At 35.6% G+C, this 20029-nt stretch overlaps 1 protein-coding gene across 6 annotated transcripts in view; it reads left to right on the top strand.

Moving 5' to 3' along the window:
* The window catches only part of ZFYVE9 (zinc finger FYVE-type containing 9), a 188347-nt gene that overhangs the window by 143394 nt on the left and 24924 nt on the right, over positions 1 to 20029 (top strand). For all 6 annotated transcript variants that reach the window (XM_082370184.1, XM_082370183.1, XM_082370182.1 and 3 more), the window contains one exon: positions 4702 to 4806. In XM_082370184.1, the coding sequence (XP_082226310.1) occupies positions 4702 to 4806 (105 nt within the window). The remainder of the gene's footprint in view (positions 1 to 4701; positions 4807 to 20029) is intronic.

Below are 20029 nucleotides of genomic sequence, written 5' to 3'. Positions count from 1 at the left end.
TTTTTGACTGCACAGAGGGGGTCAGTGCCCCTAACCCCCACATTGTTCAGAGCTCAGCTATATTTGTAATGACTTTTGGTGTTGTCTGGAATTAAGCCAAACTTCACAGATTAAGCACAGTCCTTCACAAGACTGCCATTACTTCAGATGCTAGCTGCAAGTTCAGGGGTCCCCAGACCTCCCACAGTTCTGACTAACTAGATACAAGTGTGGGAGATCCCACTAGCCCGTCAGGGTTGATAATGCACTAGAATGATTCACAGAACTCAGCAAAGTACTATGCAGTTGACCCTTAAACAACATGGGCTTGAACTGCTCAGATCCACTTATATGTGGATTTTTTTCAATAAATATGTACTACACAGTCCATGGTTAGTTGAATCCACAGATACAGAACTGCACTTCAGAGAGCTGAGTGTAATGTTATACATGGATTTCCAACTGTGCAGGGGTTGACGCCCCAACCCCCAGGTTGTTCAGGGGTCAACTGTACTTATGATACAGTTTTATTATAACAAAGGAGATATAAATCAGGAGCAGCCGATAGAAGAGACACATAGTGCAAGGTCTGGGAGGGTTCCAAACAAGAAGCTTCTGTGTCTTCAGGAACATGTCACTTTCCACGTACATTGATGTGTAACAATACATACGGCATGAGCTCCTAAGCATCTGTGCCCTGAGTTTTTATTGGAGTTTCCTTAGGAGGCCTGATTGATTGAATCACCAGCTGTGTGATTGAACTCAGTCTCCAGCCCCACTTCGGCACTCTGCAGAAGTCAGGCTGATATCACGTGCCTCAGAGCCCCAGCCTCTCATCACATGGTTGGTGTTTCTGAAATGGCCGGCCGCCACCCCGAGTTATCCTTTTAGCATCAGTGTCATCAAACTGACATAGACTCTCAGAGTCTGCCAGGAATAACAAAGGCACTCATATCACTCAGGAAATTCCACGGGTTTAGAGGTTACCTCCCAGGAACCAGGGGCAGAGGTCAGCCAAATTCTTTATTATACAGTAATACTTTACCCAGTGCCCATGAATTATGAGCTTTTTCTATCTGGGTTTTGGGAATAGGCACTATTCACAGACCTGTGTATCACATAATGCTCCCAGTAATCATTTCAGGCATTTCTTTCACTAGCCTCAAGAAGTATCCTCACACACATTTGCTAATCAGAACACTGCTGTTCTGATGCGACCCTCTGTGAACCTTTGGAGTTCTCTCTCTGCAGTTTTCTCCTCTCTGTCCTGTGAACTCTAAATACCTTGAATTTTTTCTCGATTTTCAGTTTTGTCTCCTCAACTCAGGAAGTCTGCCAGCCTCTGCCTGGGTTCCCGCTTCCTGCATCTGAGCTTGGAAACTCTCCTAAAGCATAACCTGGGCAGTCATAGAGCTCATCTTGTTTGTTTCCTGTCTCTCAAGGACCACTGTCCTTTGTTGTCTGAAATTTGGTGTCTTGGAAATCATTGTTCCATGTGTTTTGTGCAAATTTTGGTCGTTTAAGGCAGGAGGCTAAATCCAGTCCCCTTTTCTCCATCTTGGCCAGAAGTGAAATTTTTTAAATTATATTTTAATCTATAAGATCTCTCTCTCTATTCTTCTATTCCAACCCCCATCCCTTTGTCCCTCCTTGGTAACTTTAGTTTTTAGTCACATTTTTGACAAGATAGTTTTTCTTTCAGATTGTAATCTATTTTGGAATGAAAAGGAGATATTTATCCTGTAATCAAGCAACAGCAGCCTAAGGTTCTTATGGTCTATCTCAATTCATTTTTACAAATATTTATTGGATTATCTACTGAAGCATCTCACTCTACATCATCACTTTCTCCCTAGTTTACCAGGATTTACAACCTATTGATTTCAACACCTTTTCACTGTTTCTCACTCCTCCAGCTTTTCTGTTTATCTACATTAAGATTCCATGGTTTCATCATTAAAATCACTTTTTTACATAATTCTAGTTCTTTTTTCGCTTTTACCCTGTGTTTTGGTAGCCTGGCAAAATGTAAACCCTGATTAAATCTACCTTTTTCTTTAAAAATTTTTTTTTAAATTTATGTATGGTAAAATCCACCTTTTTTGGAGTACATTCTAAGAGTTTTGACAATGTATACAGTTACGTTACTACCACTGTCACAATCAAGATACAGAACAGTTCCATCACCAGAAAATTTGCTGGTGCACCTGTAATGTCTGGTAACCATTGATCCTTTGCCCCTATAGTTTTAGTTTTTTCAGACTGTCCTATAATGGAAATTATACAGCATGTAGCCTTCTTAATCTGGCTTCCTTTACTTATCATAATGCATTTGAGATTAATCTGTGTTGTATGTATTGTTGGGAAGGAAATAAAATCTTTTTCTTATACTCATCTCAGGTTCTTCAGCTGGGGCCCTCTAAATTAGACTGGCCAAAGACTGATTAACAAGAGGCATATTTAGGAGTAGTATATTCTGGTACCCTTCAGTATCAATAGGTCATTCATTTTTATTGCTGAGTAGTGTTGTATTGTATGTTTGAACTACAGTTTATTCATTCACCTGTTGATGCATATCTGGGTTTCTAGTTTCTGGCGACTGGGAATAAAGCTGCTATAAACATCCATGTATTAAATTTTGTGTGAATATTTAGTTTTCATTTCTCTGGGAGTGGGATAGTTGAGCCATATTGTATGTTTAACATTATAAGGAACTGAAATTGTTTTCCAAAATGCCTGCAGTATTTTGCATTCATCAGGTATAAGGATCCTTTTTTTTTTGGCCAGCACTTATTATTTCTCCTTTTTGGTTTTTAATTTTTGCCATTCTAACAGGAGTCTAGTGGTTTTAATTTTTGTGATTTTAGTTTGTATATTTCCTGTGATGAATGATTTAGAGCATCTTTCATTTGCTTATTTTGTCCTCTTTATATCTTTAGTGAATGTTCAAATTTTTCCAACTGTTCATGTTTTAAAAATATGGTTGTTGTTTTCTTATTGTTGAGTTTTGAGAGTATTTCATCTATTCTGAATGTAAGTCCTTTGGTAGATTTGTGTCATTTAAAAATATTTTCTCCCAGTCTGTAATTTATCTTTTCATTCTCTTAAGAGTGTCTTTAACAGAACAAAAGTTTTTAATTTTGTTGAAGTCCAGTTTATTAATTTTTTTATGGAGTGTTCTTTTTATATCATATCTAAGAACTTTTTGACTGAAACTTATATCACAAACATTTTCCTCCATGTTTTCTTCTAAAAAGTTTGTAGTTTTATGTTTTATATTTAGGTCAGTGATCCATTTTTAGTTAATCTTTATGACTGTTAGGCATTGTTTGAAGTTCTTTTTTTTCCCATTTGTATGTCCATTCATTTCAGTATCATTTGTCATTTACTTGCCTTTGCACCTTTATCAAAAGTCAATTGATTATACCTGGTTGGATCTAATTCTTCCTTCATTCGTAACTTACATCCAAACTTAAATATGAGTGAAGACAAAAAGAGTAGCATACTCACCGGTCTCATTTTAGATTCATGACCAATACCATTAAGGAAGCTCTTGGACCTACCTGGCAGTCCTTCCTGGTCCATAATACATTCCTACTCCTCTAGATGACTATTTGCATGGGATCTCTTCTCAAATTTCCAGTGCCTCCTCTCCTTTCCTCAGTTTCAGCTGATGGCTTAGCCCCAATTTTCCTGAGTGAATAGAAGCAATCAGAAGATAATTTTCACACAGTTCCATCCAGCAACTTACTAATATCTATACATTTTCTTTTCTTAGCTTCCAGGACACCATTCTTTCTTGGTTCTTCTCCTGCAGTCTTCTGACTTCCCCTTCCCATCATATTCTACATCTCAGTAAATGGCAGTTCCTGTCTTCAACTTGCCCAGGCCATGAAATTCAGAATCATCTTTTTTTTTTTTCACATTCCACATCCAACCTACGGGCAAATATTGTCCTTTTTCCCTTCAAAATATATCTAGAGTTTGAAACTTCTCACAATCTTTTGAACTGTTAACATCTTCGTTCAAGTTATCACTGTCTTTTGCCTGGATTATTTTTATTATGCTTATCTGATATCCTTTCTTCTATTCTTGTTCCCTTTCCATCTATTGTTTACAGAGAAAGTCAGAGAGATCCGTTAAAATAGGTCAAAAGCCTTCTAAAAGTTAAGGCAAAGGTCCTTGTGGTGACCTACCAGACCCTATGAAATCTAGCTGCGTGCTATCACTTTGACCTCATCTCCTACCATTCTTGCTCATTTTGCTGCAACCATACTAGATGTGATGTATATATGCGTGCATGTTTTACTCTACAGGTATTCATTTAGTCCCCAGGATGTTCCAGGCATTTGGGATATAACAAGAACAAAACAAGTGAGCATCCCTACCCTATTGGAGCTTATTACCTTAGAGGGAGGAGATAGTTAAATATATACAGAAAATGTTAGGTGGTGACAAAGCAGGGATAAACATTCAAATATTTGTTTAATATTGTATATAAAGGGTATATGAAACTTTTTAGTCTGCTTCTTTGTAAGAGTTTACAGGCTAATCAGAGAGTAGAATATACACAATGGGGCTTTCATTATACATTTTCTTATTATTTAAATGAATGAGATCTTTTAATTTTGACATTCTTTTTATTTATGCTAATTTTATTACTATAAATTAAATCCTGCCGTTGATGAATTCTCTCTTCCACTTCAATCTGCTTTTGCCCAGGACTTTAGAAATTACCAGTATACATTGCCAGTAGTTCAAGGTTTGGTGGTTGATATGGAAGTTCGGAAAACCAGCATCAAAATTCCCAGCAACAGATACAACGAGGTAAGATTTCCCATGAATTTTTCATAATTGAATATCATAAATGAAGATGAGAAATACATGATTACATGTAAATTTTTAGTTAATCGGCAGTGAAATCAGTTCATAATATTATATGAGTTAGATCAGTGATAGGGAATTCCATAACAGAAAGATAAAATGTTAAATTTGTGATTTATTTAGTCTTTGCTTGTGTCATTTGTTGTGTTTTGACCTTTTGATGCTGACAATCAGTGACAGATTTGCGTTTTGATTGAAGTATAAAATTAACTTTATAATATTTATTAGTGGTGGGATCTTTTATTTTTCCCTCTTTCTATAAGTATGTATTACTTTTAACTATACTTAATGTTCAATCATAGCTCACCTATAAGTCCCAAAATTATTTTTAAATAAGGTTTTGAAAGCAAATGATTGCATCTTGAATTAAGCTGTATTTTGTAACTAAAATGAAATTGTGCATACTACACATACATTAACAGGATTATGTAATAACTGTTCTTGCCTATTTGCCATGTGAAGTAGTACTTGAATTTAAAAATTTCTTAAAATGGGTTCTAAAGTGTTGGATAGTAATCATTGTGATTTAAAATAGAAAATTTAAAACTTAGTTTGATATAATATTAAAATTTGTTGTTTTATTAGACAGGGTGATAACTCCACAGTTACTTCTTCCACCATATCTTGGTATAAAATAACTTCTTCCCTCCTTCTCTTTCTTCCTTTTCTTCCTTTCTTTTTTCCTTTCTCATTCAGCCATTTATTCACTTACTCATTTGTACATTCAATAAACATTTTATACTTGATATACACTTAAAATCACAGAAATGTCTTACTGGACTTTTAAGCTCAGGGCTCAGTATTATTATGTGGGAATGACCTATTTGAAGAAAACATTTACCCTGTGGCTTTCTGTCTGATGGCTTTTTTCAGGACACTAGAAAATAGTAGTTAGAATGTGTGCTTAATTTTTTCTGGGATACCATTAGCTATTAGATAGTCCTACCTTGGAACCATGCTAAACTAGAGTCAAATCTTTAAAGAGAACTATTTTTATGTAATTTATGCCCTAAATAGTTTTTAAAGGAGGCTATGCTTTGAAAACTTGTTTTATTTCCCATATTTGAAGTATTATTATCTATTTCACAAACGTCTATTAAATATATTCTGTGATATGATACAAAGATGAATCAGACATTATGCTTGCCTTCTGGGAGCTTATTGTCCAGAAGTGAGATGATCAGATGTCAACTCCAAGTGGATAACGTACATTGCTATCCTTGGTGTTTGCAAGATGGTACTTTGTGTTTGGTAATTAGATCTGTTTATACAAGTATATTTGTAAAAGCTATGAGGCCCCCATAATTATTTCAGTACTTGACTGAGGACATTCATGACAACAGCTGCCATTCATATTATCTGTCTTTATCTGAATTCTGCCTCCTAGGTTTATGGTTGTGCAGGTTCAGAAATCTTTGTTCAAAAACAGTAACTGTATTTCTTGTCATTTATTACATTTAATTTTCAATAAAGTTTACCAATTATATATCACTTATTTTTCTTACTTGATTTAGCAGACTGACCTCCCTTCTAATTCAATTTTTGTTTTAACTCAGTGTAATTTTATTTCTCATGATCTTGGACAGTTGAATTGTCTTGTGTCTAATAGTTGAAAAAGTAATTTCTTATACATTATTTCATTTAATCACCACAATATTCCACTTTTCCTCTCATTCATTTTTCTTTATTTGTACCTTTAGTTTTTCTTATCACTCCCTGAACTATGTTTTCTTTTGTTTATAGCCTTTGCACAAGCTATTTTCTTATTGTTGCATACTTCCCTTACTCTTCATTTGCATAAGCCATACTCAATTTTCAGGTTTCAGTTTAAATGGTATTTTCTCAGATAAGCTTTCATTTTTTCACATATTTATTTCAGATAAGCTTTCATTTAATAACACACATTCTATGTGTAATACTCACTACATTTGTAATTCCTTATTCAGTGTCTGTTTTCTCTACTAGACTTTTAGTTCCATGAGGGACTGTGTCTGTCTTGTTTACCACTGTATCATTAGCAGTCTATCTAGTATAGAGTAATTGCACAAGAAATATATATATTGAATGAAGACATGAAACAAATAAAATATAAACAATATAAAATATAAAACAAAATATAGATATATAAATAATATAAAAATAACTAAAAGATAAAGTAATGTGGAAATAAGTGCTGAAACTTATTGGAAGTTTATTAAAGATTCGAAGAAGGGAGAGCTCTGATAAATGAAGCAGTCAGGAATTTGCTTTATTTCTAAATGAGCCTGAATCCCTAACAGCCAGAGCAGCACATTCCACGTAGATGTTTATAAACATTCATGTAGATGTAAATGAAGGAAAGATTTGAAATGGACAGTGAAGGATGTGTAAGCACTATAAAGTAAAGGGTGGAAAATAAGTGAAAAGAGGGATAGATACCAGCCTAAACAAAAGGCAGGAAAGCACCAGGAATGGGCATGTCTTGTAGGGAGGACGGGAGATATCAACCTGCCTAGTGAAGAAGAGGCTAAAGGCGACTGGGAAATGAAGTTGTACAAAGAGACTGCTGGATATTCAGAGGCTTTCAGAAACCACACAAAGGAGTCTAGACTCTAATATGATAATTTATAGAGATTTTACAGGTTCTAAAGCAGAAAAGTGAATTAACCAAAGTAGAATTTTAGAAAACTGAGTTTTGGCAGCTGTATGTAAAATGTGGAGAGAGGGGACCTCTTAGTGTCAACTGAAAAGAAAAAGAAAAGCACAGCGTAAAAGTTGAGAATTATGTTTTATACAGTGGCCTTATTGAGGACTATAGCCCAGGATACAGCCTCTCAGATAGCTCTGAGGAGCTGTTCCAAAGAGGTAAGGGAGGAGCCAGGATTTATAGGAGTTTTTGCTGGGAAAAAACAAAACAAAACAAAACATGTAGTTGAACATCAAAAGAGTACTGCTAATCATAAAAAAACCAGATATCTCAAGTTAATGATTTTAGTGCTTTTCTATATATGGGAAAATGCAACAGTCAGGGCTCACTGAAATTATTCCTTAGACAGGCATCTTAACTCTCTAGGGCCAGTATCCTGTTTTTCTCCATCCTGATTTACCCTAAGGGTGCACTGTTGGTGGCAGGTGCAGTGGCTGATGACTTGATGATAGGCAACATTTGTTGTTTACCAGAATGGCAGGCAACATTCTTTGTTTACTGAAATGGCAGGCAACATTTTTTTCCATATAAGGAAAGACTTTAAGCTTAGAAAGCTAGAAGAAGATAATATTTCTGAAGTAGTGATTTTAATAAATGAAGTAGTCGTTGTATATAAATTTTCTAATCTCCTTCATCAAGGCCATGCAAGATCTCTGTTGGTCTAGGTAACGCTACTCATGTTCTTATGATGAGATTATTTTGATCATTGTGTTAACTAACATCTATTGAGGGTATATTATATATCAGGTACTATTCTAAGCATATATGTGTCTTCACACTATCTCTGTGAAATGAGTAGGATAATTACCTTTTTACAGATGAGGAAATTAAGGCACAGAGTGAGCAAGTGTTGGAGCTAGAATCAAACCCAGACACTCTAATTCCAGTGTCCCTACTCTTAAACACTATACTAAACCGATTTTCATAGACATCAGTTTAATGATTACATCTGATTGTAGGGCTGATTATAGGGTCTTTACAGAGGTGAAGCCCTAATCTAGTATGACTTCTAAGAAGGGGAAATTTGGACATAGATATGCATAAAAAGAAGGTGATATGAAGAGGCATAGGGAAAAATGGAAGTCAAGTCAAGTCCTTGACTCTGCAAGTCAAGGAGAGAGGTCTGGAACAAATCTTTCCTTTTACAGCCCTCAAATGGAACCAGCTCTGCTGACATCTTAATTTTGGATTTCTAGCCTCCAGAATTGTGAGACAATAAATTTCTATTGTTTAAGCCACCAGTTTGCAGTACTTTCTTATAGCAGCACTAGCACACTAACATAGCAGTCCACTGTAAATAGCTAAACATCAAGACAAAATATGTGGGGGGAAAATACAAAGGACAATGGGGCAGAGAAGGTGAGCCCTATGATTACCCTACTTTACTGTCTGGAGTTTCCAGGCCATAGTGCAGTTAGGGGGGGAACCTAAACTGAGCCTAGAGGTCTCCCTGCATTGAAGACAGTGTAGGGAGGGCATGATGGCTAGAATTTGCAAGACAGATTATGGAAATAAGAGAACTCTGGAGATCTGCAGGAGGTTCCTATTGTGTCTTCAGCTGATTACTAATCAGTGCATGTATGTGAGAAAAACACTGGAAAGGAGCAGGGAACACATTTCTCAAAGGTCCAGGAATAATTTGTATTCTTACGAGCTAGAGTAAGAAAGGGACAAATAATTCCTGAGGATCGAAGTTATCCATAAATTTAGGCTGCTCTGATCCTACCTAACAAGCTTAAAATAAAGCTTCAACAAGATCAAGGCACATACATGTTAAGGAGAGACACAGAAAATATAAAAAAGACCCAAATCAAGCTTCAAGAAACAAAAATGACAATGAGATGAAAAATACACTGGATGAGATTAATGGCAGATCAGACACTGCTGAAAAAATTTAGTAAACTTAAAACAGCAACAGAACTATCCAAAACGAAACACAAAGAGAAAAGGCTGAAAAATTAAATGAATGGCACATGATTGAGATGTGGGAAGTGTTGGATGGCCTAACTCTGTAATTGAAGTCCCCAAAGGAGAGAAGTGGGTTGACAGAAAAGATATTTGAAGAATCAGTGATAAAAAATTTTATAAATTTAATGAGAAGTATAATCACATAGATTCAAAAAGCTCAATGAACTCCAGTTGCAGGAAACAGGATGAAAACTACATTAAGGAACATTATAATCATCAAAATCAAATTGCTTAACACCAGAGGTAAAGAGAAGAATCTTAAAAGCAGCTAGAGAAAAAAAATCCACATTATATACTGAGGAATGAGTATAAGAATGACAGCAGACTTCTCATCAAAACAGTTCAATCTGCCACACAGTGTACAAAATCTTTAAAGTATATTGAAAAAGATAACCTGTTAACCTATATTTTATACCCAGTAAAAATATGTTTCAAAAATGAAAAGCAAAATGCTTTTTCAGAAATATAAGAGCTAAAAGAATGTATTACCAGCCACCTATTCCACAAGAAATGTTAAAGGAAGTCCTTCATGGAGAATGCCAAATAATGGAAATCTGGAACCACACAAAGTAATGAAGAGCAGCAGAAATGGTTAAATATATAGGTAAATATAAAAACTCTTTAAAAGATAATTGTTTGAAGCAAAACTAACAACAATGTTTTGTGGAGTTTATAACTTACATAGAAACAAAGAGTATTTCCAGGAGAGGGGAAATAGAAGTATACAGATGGAAAGTTTCTATATGCCATGGGATGTGGCATAATATTACTTGAAAGTAGATTGATAAGTAAAGATGTAGAATAAAAATCTAAAAGCAGCCACTAGAAAAATTTAAATGGAGAGGTATAGCTAATAAGCCAACAAAAATAAACTGGAATTATATAAAGAAGGCTGAAAAAGAAGAAAAGGAGAAGAAAGAGGAGATATAACAAATAGGAAATAAATGGCAAGATGCTAGATTTAAATCCAGCCATATCAATAATCACATTAATTATAAATGACCTAAGCACCCTCAATTAAAAAGGAGAAATTGTTAGATTGATAAACAAGAAAGATTCAGCTATATGCTGTGAATAAGAAAACCACTTGAAATATGAGGATACAGATAGTTTAAAAGTAAATGGATGGGAAAAGATATACTACAGTAACACTAATCAAAAGAAAGCTTGAGTGGATAGAGTAATATCAAAGTGTATTTCAGAATAAACAATATTACCAGGGATAAGGAGGCACATTTCATAGCTATAAAGGGATCAATTCATCAAAAGGGTATAACAATCCTAAACATTTGTGCATCTAATAACAGTGCTTCAAAATGCATGAAGCAAGAACTGTTAGAACTGTAAGGACAAATACAGATAAATAGAACTACAAGGATGAATCCACAAGTATATTATGAGATTTCAATAATCCCCTGTATCACTAATTGATAGAAGAAGTAGACAACATTAAAAGGATCATACACCACGATCAAGTGGGATTTATCCCAGGGATGCAAGGATTCTTCAATATACGCAAATCAATCAATGTGATACACCATATTAACAAATTGAAGAATAAAAACCATATGATCATCTCAATAGATGCAGAAAAAGCTTTTGACAAAATTCAACACCCATTTATGATAAAAACTCTCCAGAAAGTGGGCATAGAGGGAACCTACCTCAACATAATAAAGGCCATATATGACAAACCCACAGCAAACATCATTAAAAAAAAAAAAAAAAAAGAAGAAGAAGTAGACAGAAAATCATCAAGGATATAGAAAACTTGAATAAAATACACACTTCTCAATAACCCATGGGTCAAAGAAGAAACCTAAAGAAAAATTAGAAAATATTTTGAGCTGACTGAAAATGAAAACATGGCGTATCAGAATTTGTGGGATGCAGCTAAAGCAGTGATTAGAAAGAAATTGATAGCATTAAACTACTATATTAGAGAACAAAGACATCTCAAATCATTGACCTACTCTTCTACCTTAGGAAATTAGAAAAAGAAGAGCAAATGAAACACAAAGCAAACAGAAGAAAGGAAATAATAAAGACCAGCAATTCACAAAATAGAAGGCAGAGAAACAATTTAAAAAATGAAACTAAAAGTTCTTGAGATCAATAAAATCAAATTTCTAATCAGATTGATTAAATAGTGAAAACACACAGGGTACAAGAAAGGTGACAGAGTAGGAGGACATGGAGCTCACTGCCCATCCCCCCCAACAAACACATCACCAGTGCATTAACATGTGGAGCAATTCTCACTGAAAACTAACTGGAAACTGGCCTAAAGATCCTTGTACAACCAAGGCTGTAAGACAGATCCACAAAATTGGGTAAGAAGGGAAGAGAAGCGATCAGGTCAACCTGTGTCCCTAGAAGGAGACACAGAAAAGGTGGGAGATTACATAGGCTCAGAGATCCTCCCTGGGGAGAGAGCTGTTCAAGCCACATATTGGGCACCCTAGCCTTGAGTTCTGACACTGAGAAGGTGAGCACCTTAGCTGGTTTGAAAACCAGTGGGACTAACAGGAGGGCTGTAAGACTCTGATTATGAAGTGCATGCACACACTTGCTACTCCTGAAAAAAGGTGGAGGAAGGAGATTAAAGCTGCATAGAACTCTGGCTGGTTTCCCACAACCACTGCAGTGTGCACCCTGGCCTGAGCTGAGTGCCCTTTCCATCCCCAGTTGCTCCATGACACAGTTCCACACTAGGGCAAGGGCTGCTGCAGCCAAGGGGAGTGCATGGTTGTGAGGGACAGAGCCAACGTGGACCCAGAAAGGCATCTGAGTGGGGTGGGGACAGCCATTGCTGGTGTTTATGGAGGCAGTGCATCTGAAGCACTCTAGGACTCTGACTGGGACCAGGACTACCATAGCCCGCATTGCAACCCATGCTGAGCACCCACTCCAGCCCTTCTTGCTCTAGTACTGCTCCCCTCTGGAGCAAGGGAACTGGTGCTGGGAGTGGGAGATCACACACTTAGAGGGAACTGAGACAGCTTGGACCTGACCCTCAGGGATTCTGCTCCAGCCACCTGGGACCTCACTGCACCCCAAATAGGGTGTCGATGGCCACCGAGCAGAGGAGAAGCCCCAGCTCACACCTGGCTCTCTTCCTAGCCACTCCACCTCCAACCCCACTTTGTACCAGTGTGATAGCTGCCAGCACACCCTGGGGGAAGAGATGGTTTGTGCTTGTGTCAGATCCAGCACTCCCACCGAAGCCACTTGGCATGTGCACTGTATAAGGACACTCACACAAGGACAGCCCTTCAAGACCAGAATAGATAACTGTGCCACCTAATTTCATAGAGACAGAAAGTTAAGCAAAATGAGAAGACAGAGGAATTTGTTTCAGTTGAAAGAATGAGAGAAAACTCCTGAAAAAACAACTAATGAAACAAATAAATAATTTACCAGATCAAGAGTTCAAAGCATTAGTAATAAGAATGCTAAATGAATTAGGGAAAATAATAGATGAACACAGTAAGAATTTTAACAAGGAACTAGAAAATATTTAAAAGAACCAGTCAGAGCTGAAGAATACTATAACTGAAATGAAAAACACACTAGAAGGAATTAACAGCAGAGTAGGTGATGTAGAAGAATGCATAAGTGATTTGGAATATAGAATAATGGAAATCCCCCAACCAGAACAGTAAAAGAAAAACAAAATTTTAAAGAGAACAGTTTTAGGGACCTCTAGGACAATATCAAGCTTACCAACATTCACATTATAGGGATCCCAGGAGAATAGAAAGGGGTCAAAAATGTATTTGATAAAATTATGGCTGAAAACTTCCTGAACCTGAAGAAGGAAACATATCCAGGCACAGGAAGCACAGAGGGTCCCAAACAAGATGAGCCCAAGCAGACCCACACCAAGACATATCATAATTAAAATGGCAAAAGTTAAAGAGAGGATTCTAAAGGCCTTTAGAATTCTGATTTTTCTGCAGATACTTTGCAGGCCAGAAGGGAATGGTACTATATATTTAAAGTGCTGAAAGGGAAAAACCTGCAACCAAGGATACTCTACAAGCAAGATTATCATTTAGACTTGACAGACAGAAAAACAACTCAGACAAGCAAAAACAATGAGTCCATCAATACTAAACCTACCTACAAGAAATGTTAAAAGGTCTTTTCTAAGTGGAAGAGACAAGGCTACAACGAAAAGTAAAAAATCTGTAGGAAGGGAAAAATCCACTATTAAAGGCAAATATATAGTAAAGGCTGAGGATCAACCACTTAAATATACAAGTACAAAGATTAAAAGACAAAAAATTATAAAAACAACTATAAACAGTGAAGGGATTAACATGAAGCTGTAAAATATGACATCAGAAACACAAAATGTAGATTTTTTAGAATGTGTTTGCACTTAAAGGACTACCTGTTTAAAAGATCAACACGTGTGAACTACCTGTTAAAGATCAACACGTGTGAACCCTATGGGAATCACAAGTCAAAAACCTACAATAGATATACAAAAACTAGAGAGAAAGGAACACAAGCATACCACTAAAGAAAAACCATTAAAACACAAGGGAAGAAACTAAAAGAAGATGAAAAGAACTGAGAAGGCCTACAAAAGCAATCAGAAAACAATTAACAAAATGGTAATAAGTACATATCTATCAGTAATCACTTTAAATGTCAATGAATTAAATGCTCCAATCAAAAGACATAGAGTGGCTGATTGGATAAAAAAAAACAAGACCTTTCTATGTGCTGCTTACAAGAGACTCATGTCAGAGCTAAAGACACACAGACTGAAAGTAAGGGGATGGAAAAAGATGTTTCATACAAAAAGATGTTCAACATTAGAGAAATGCACACCAAAACTACAATGAGGTATCACCTCACACTGGTCAGAATGGCCACCATTAAAAAGTCTACAAATAACAAATGCTGGAGAGGGTGTAGAGAAAAGAGAACCCTCTTACACTGTTGGTGGGAATGTAAATTGGTGCAGCCACTATGGAAAACAGTATGGAGGTTCCTTAAAAAACTAAAAATAGAGTTGCCATATGATCCAGCAGTCCCATTCCTGGGCATATATCCAGAGAAAACTAATCTGAAAAGATACATGCACTCCAGTGTTCACAGCAGCACTATTTACAATAGTCAAGATGTGGAAGCAACCTAAATGTCCATCGACAGATGAATGGATAAAGAAGATATACCACACACACACACACACACACACACACACATACACACACAATGGAATATTACTCAGTCATAAAGAAGAATGTAATAATGCCATTTGCAGCAACATGGATGGACCTAGAGATTATCATGCTAAGTTGAAGTAAGTCAGAAAGAGAAAGACACATATCATATGATATCACTTATATGTGGAATCTAAAATATGATACAAATGAACTTATTTTCAAAACAGAAACAGACTCACAGACATAGAAAACAAACTTAGGTTACCAAAGGGGAAAGGTGGAGGAGGGATAAATTAGGAGTTTGGGATTAGCAGATACCAATTACTGTATATAGAATAGATAAATGAGGTCCTACCATATAGCACAGGGAACTATATTCAATATCCTGTAGTAAATCACAACGGAAAAGAATATGAAAAAGAATATGTATAAGTATAACTGAATCACTTTGCTGAACACCAGAAACTAACACAACATTGTAAATCAACTATACTTTAATTTAAAAAAAAAGGTATTTCATACAAATGCAAATGACAAAAAAGCAGGGGTAGCAATACTCATATCAGATAAAACAGTATTTGAAACAAAGTCTATAATAGAAAACAAGGAAGGGCATTATATAATAATAAAGGGACCAATACCAGAAGAGGATATAGTACTCATTAACATATGTGCACTTAATACAGGAGCTTGTAAGTATTTAAAGCAAATATTAACAGACCTAAAAGGAGAAATGGACAAATTACAATAATAGTGGGGGACTTTAACACCCCACTTGCCTCACTAGATCATTCAGACAGAAAACCAATAAGGGAACAGTAGTCTTAAATGTCACATTAGACCAGTCGGACTTAATAGATATCTACAGGACATTCCATCCAAAAAAAACCCAGAATACACATTCTCTTCAAGTGCACATGGAGTGTTGTCTAGGATTGATCACATGCTAGGCCATAAAACAAGTCTCAGCAACTTTAAGGGGATAGAAATTAATGTCATGCATTTTTTCCAACCACAACACTATGAAACTAGAAATCAATTACAGAGAGAAGAATGGGAAAAGAACAAACGTGATGACCAAACAACATGCTACTAAAAAAACCAATGTGTCAATGAAGAAATGGAAGAGGAAATAAGAAAATACCTCAAGACAAATGAAAATGGAAATTGAAATGGAAACACAACTGTCCAAAATCTATGGAATGCAGCAGAAGCAGTTCTAAGAGGGAAGTTTATAGTGATATAGATCTTCCTCAAGAAAGAACAAAAATCTCAAATAAACAACCTAACCTACCATCCGAAGCAATTAGAAGAATGAACAAAGCCCAAAGTTAGCAGAAGAAAGTAAATAATAAAGATCAGAGAGGAAGTAAATAAAATAGAGACCAAAAGAACAATAGAAAAGATCAATGAAACCAATGTTTATCTTTTGAAAAGATAAACAAAATTGTTAAACCTTTAGCCAAGGTCGTCAAGAGAAAAAGAAGACCCAAATGAACAAAATAAGAAATTAAAGGGGAGAAATAAGCAACACCACAGAGATATAAAAAATCATAAGAGAATACTATGAACAGTTATATGCCAAATTGGACATTCTAGAAGAAATGGACAACTTTCTAGAAACACAGAACTTTCAAAGACTGAATCAGGAAGAAATAGGCTATTCAACCAGACGATCACTAGTAGTAAAATTGGATTTCTAATAAAACAAACAAACTCTCAGCAAACAAAATTCCAGGATTGGACGGTTTCACAGGGGAACTCTACCAAACATATAAAGAAGAGCAATACCTGTCCTTCTCAACTCTTCCAAAAAACTGAAGAGGAGGAAAAACTCCCAGATTTATTTTATGATGCTACCATTACCCTGATACCAAAATCAGAAAAAGACACTACAAAAAAAGAAAATTACAGGCCAACATCTCTGATGAGTATAGATGCAAAACTCCTCAACAAAATATTAGCACCTGAATACAACAATATATAAAAAGGATCATACACCATGACAAGTGGGATTTATTCCAGGCATGCACAGATCAATCAGTGTGATACACCACATTAACAAAAGGAAGGATAAAAGTCACATGATCATCTCAGTAGACACACACAAAAAAGCATTTGACAAAATTCAACATCCATTCATGATAAAAAAACTCTCATCAAAGTTGGTGTAGAGGAAATATACCTCAATATAATAAAGACTATTTATGGCAAACCCATAGCTAATATACTCAATGGTGGAAAGCTGAAAGCTTTTCCTCTAAAATCAGGAACAAGACAAAGGATGCCCACTCTCACCACTTCTGTTTAACATAATATTGGAAGTCCTAGCCACAGCAATCAGTCTAGAAAAAGAAGGAAGAGGCATCCAAATTGGAAGGCAAGAAGTAAAACTGTCACTGTTTACAGATGACATCATACTGCATATAGAAAATGCTAAAGTTGCCACCAGAAATCTATTAGAACTAATAAATGAATTCCATAAAGCTGCAGGATATAAGGTTAATATACAGAAACCTATTGCTTCTCTGTATGCTAATTATGAACTATCAGAAAGAGACTGCAAGAAAATAACCCCAATTAAAATTTTATCAAAAAGAATAAAATACCTAGGAATAAATTTAACCAAGGAGGTAAAAGCCCAGTACTCTAAAAACCATAAAACATTGATGAAGGAAGTTGAAGATGATACCAAGGAATGGAAAGATATTCCAGGTTCATGGATTAGCAGAATTAATATTGTTAAAATACATACTACTGAAAGCAATCTACAGATTTAATGTAATCCTTATCAAAATACTCATGACATTTTTCACCGAACTAGAAGAAATAATCCTAAAATTTATATGGAACCACAGAAGACCCTGAATTGCCAAACCAATCTTGAGAAAAAGGAAGAAAACTAGAGGTATAATACTCTCTGACTTCAGACTGTATTACAAAGCTTTAGTCATCAAAACAACATGGTACTGGCACAAAAACAGACACAGATCAATGGAACAGAATAGAGAGCCCCCAAGTAAACCCACATACTTATGTTTAATTAACCTACGATGAAGGAGGCATGATATACACTGGAGAAAAGAGCGTCTCTTTAATAAATAGTGCTGGAAAAATTGGACAGCTACTTGTAAAAGAATGAAATTAGAACATTTTCTCACACCATATACAAAAATAAACTCAAAATGTATTGAAGACCTAAATGTGACCTGAAACCATAAAACTCCTGGAAGAAAACATAGGCTGAACACTCTGACATAAAGTGTAGGAAGATTTTCTTAGATCTGTCTCCTAAGGCAAAAAAAATAAAAGCAAAAATAAATAAGTGGGACCTAATTAAATGTAACAATTTTTTTTTTACAGCAAAGGAAACCATCAAGAAAATGAAAAGACAACCTCCTGAATAGGAGAAAATATTTGCAAATGATATGACCGATAAGGGGTTAATATCCAAACTATATACATGATTCACACAACTCAATATCAAAAAAATAACCAGCCTGATTTAAAAATGGTCAGAAGGGAATTCCCTGGCAGTCCAGTGGTTAGGAGTCAGTGCTGTCACTGCCGGGGCCCAGGTTTGATTCTTGGTTGGGGAACTAAGATTCTGCAAGCTACGCGGCATGGTCAAAAAAAAAAAAAAAGGTCAGAAGACATGAATAGAGATTGTGTCAAAGAAAATATACAGATGGCCAAAGGCACATGAAAAGTTTCTCAACATTTCTAATCATCAGAGAAATGCAAATCAAAACCCCAGTGAGATACCACCTCACACTTGTCAGTATGGCTATCATCAAAATGTCTGTAAGCAGCTATACTCCAATAAAAAATAATTTTTAAAAAAGCCTATGAATAACAAATGTTGGCAAAGCTGTGGAGAAAGGGGGATCCTGGTACACTGTTAGTGGGAATGTAAATTGGTACAGCTACTATGGAAAATATTATGGAGATTCCTCAAAAAACTGAAGATAGAACTGCCATATGATTCAGCAATTCCACTCCTGGGTGTATATTCAAAGAAAACAAAAACAGTAATTTGAAAATATACATGTACTCCAATGTTCATAGCAGCATAATTTACAGTAGCCAAGATATAGAAGCAACCTAAGTGTCCATCAACAGATGAATGGATAAAGAAGATGTGATACATAGATATATCTCTTTATCTATCTATCTGTTTAATCTATGTAATGGAGTATTACTCGGCCATGAAAAAGAATGAAATTCTGCCATTTACAACAACATGGATGGACCTAGAGTGTATTATGCTTAGTGAAATATGTCAGACAGAGAAAGACAAATACTGTAATGCTATCACTTGTATGTGGAATCTAAAAAATAAAGCAAACCAATGAATATAACCAAACAGAAACAGACTCACAGATATAGAGAATAAACTAGTGGTTATCAGTGGAGAGAGGGGAGTGGGGAGTGGCAAGATATGGGTAGGGGAGTAAGGAAGTACAAACTACTGTCTATAAATAAGACTAGAAGGATATATTGTACAGCACAGGGAAATATAGTCACTATTTTATAAACTTTAAATGCAGTATAATCTATAAAAATATTGAATCACTGTGTTGCACACCTGAAACTAATATTGTAAATCACCTATACTTCAATTAAAAAATAGTAAAAACACAAATTAACATTATGAGATGTGAGAGAGAGGGATATCATTACAAGTCCTGTAAATAGTAAGAAGACAATAGGGCATATTATGAACACATTTATGCTAATACATGTCCAACTTGGACAAAATGGACAAATTCTTTGAACATCAACTTTCATACCTCTGTCAAGAAAAAATAGGTAGCTGGAATAGCCCTGCGGCCATTGAAAGAGTTGAATTTATTATTATAAACCTTTTCACAAAGAAAAGCCCAGGTCTAGATATGTTCACTGGTGACTTTTACAAAATGAAGGAAGAAATAACACCAGTTCTATACACTCTTAGAAAATAGATGAGGAGGGAATCTCTTTTGATGAGGCCTTCATTACACTAGTATCAAAACTAGAAAAAAAATTGGAAGAAATGAAAACTGCAGACCTATATCCCTCATAGGTGGTTGCATAAATACATAACAAGTTTTTAGTATATCCAATTCAGTAATACACAAAATAATAAGGTACTTCATGACTAAATGGGGCTTATTCCAAATATGCTAAGTTGGTTTAACATTCAAAAATCAATCTGTAACTCAGCATATTAACAGGATAGAAAGGAAAAACATGTTAAAAGAAAAAGCTGCTGCAGAAAAAGCATTTGATGAACCCATACTTCCATTCAATCTCTCTCTCTCCCCCCCCCCACCCTCTCTCTCTCTCT

The sequence above is a fragment of the Balaenoptera borealis genome, assembly GCF_965194805.1.
Source record: "Balaenoptera borealis genome assembly, chromosome: 1".
NCBI lineage: Eukaryota > Metazoa > Chordata > Mammalia > Artiodactyla > Balaenopteridae > Balaenoptera > Balaenoptera borealis.
The sequence above is the reverse complement of the archived record's forward strand: the minus strand, read 5'-3'. Positions and strand labels throughout refer to the sequence as shown.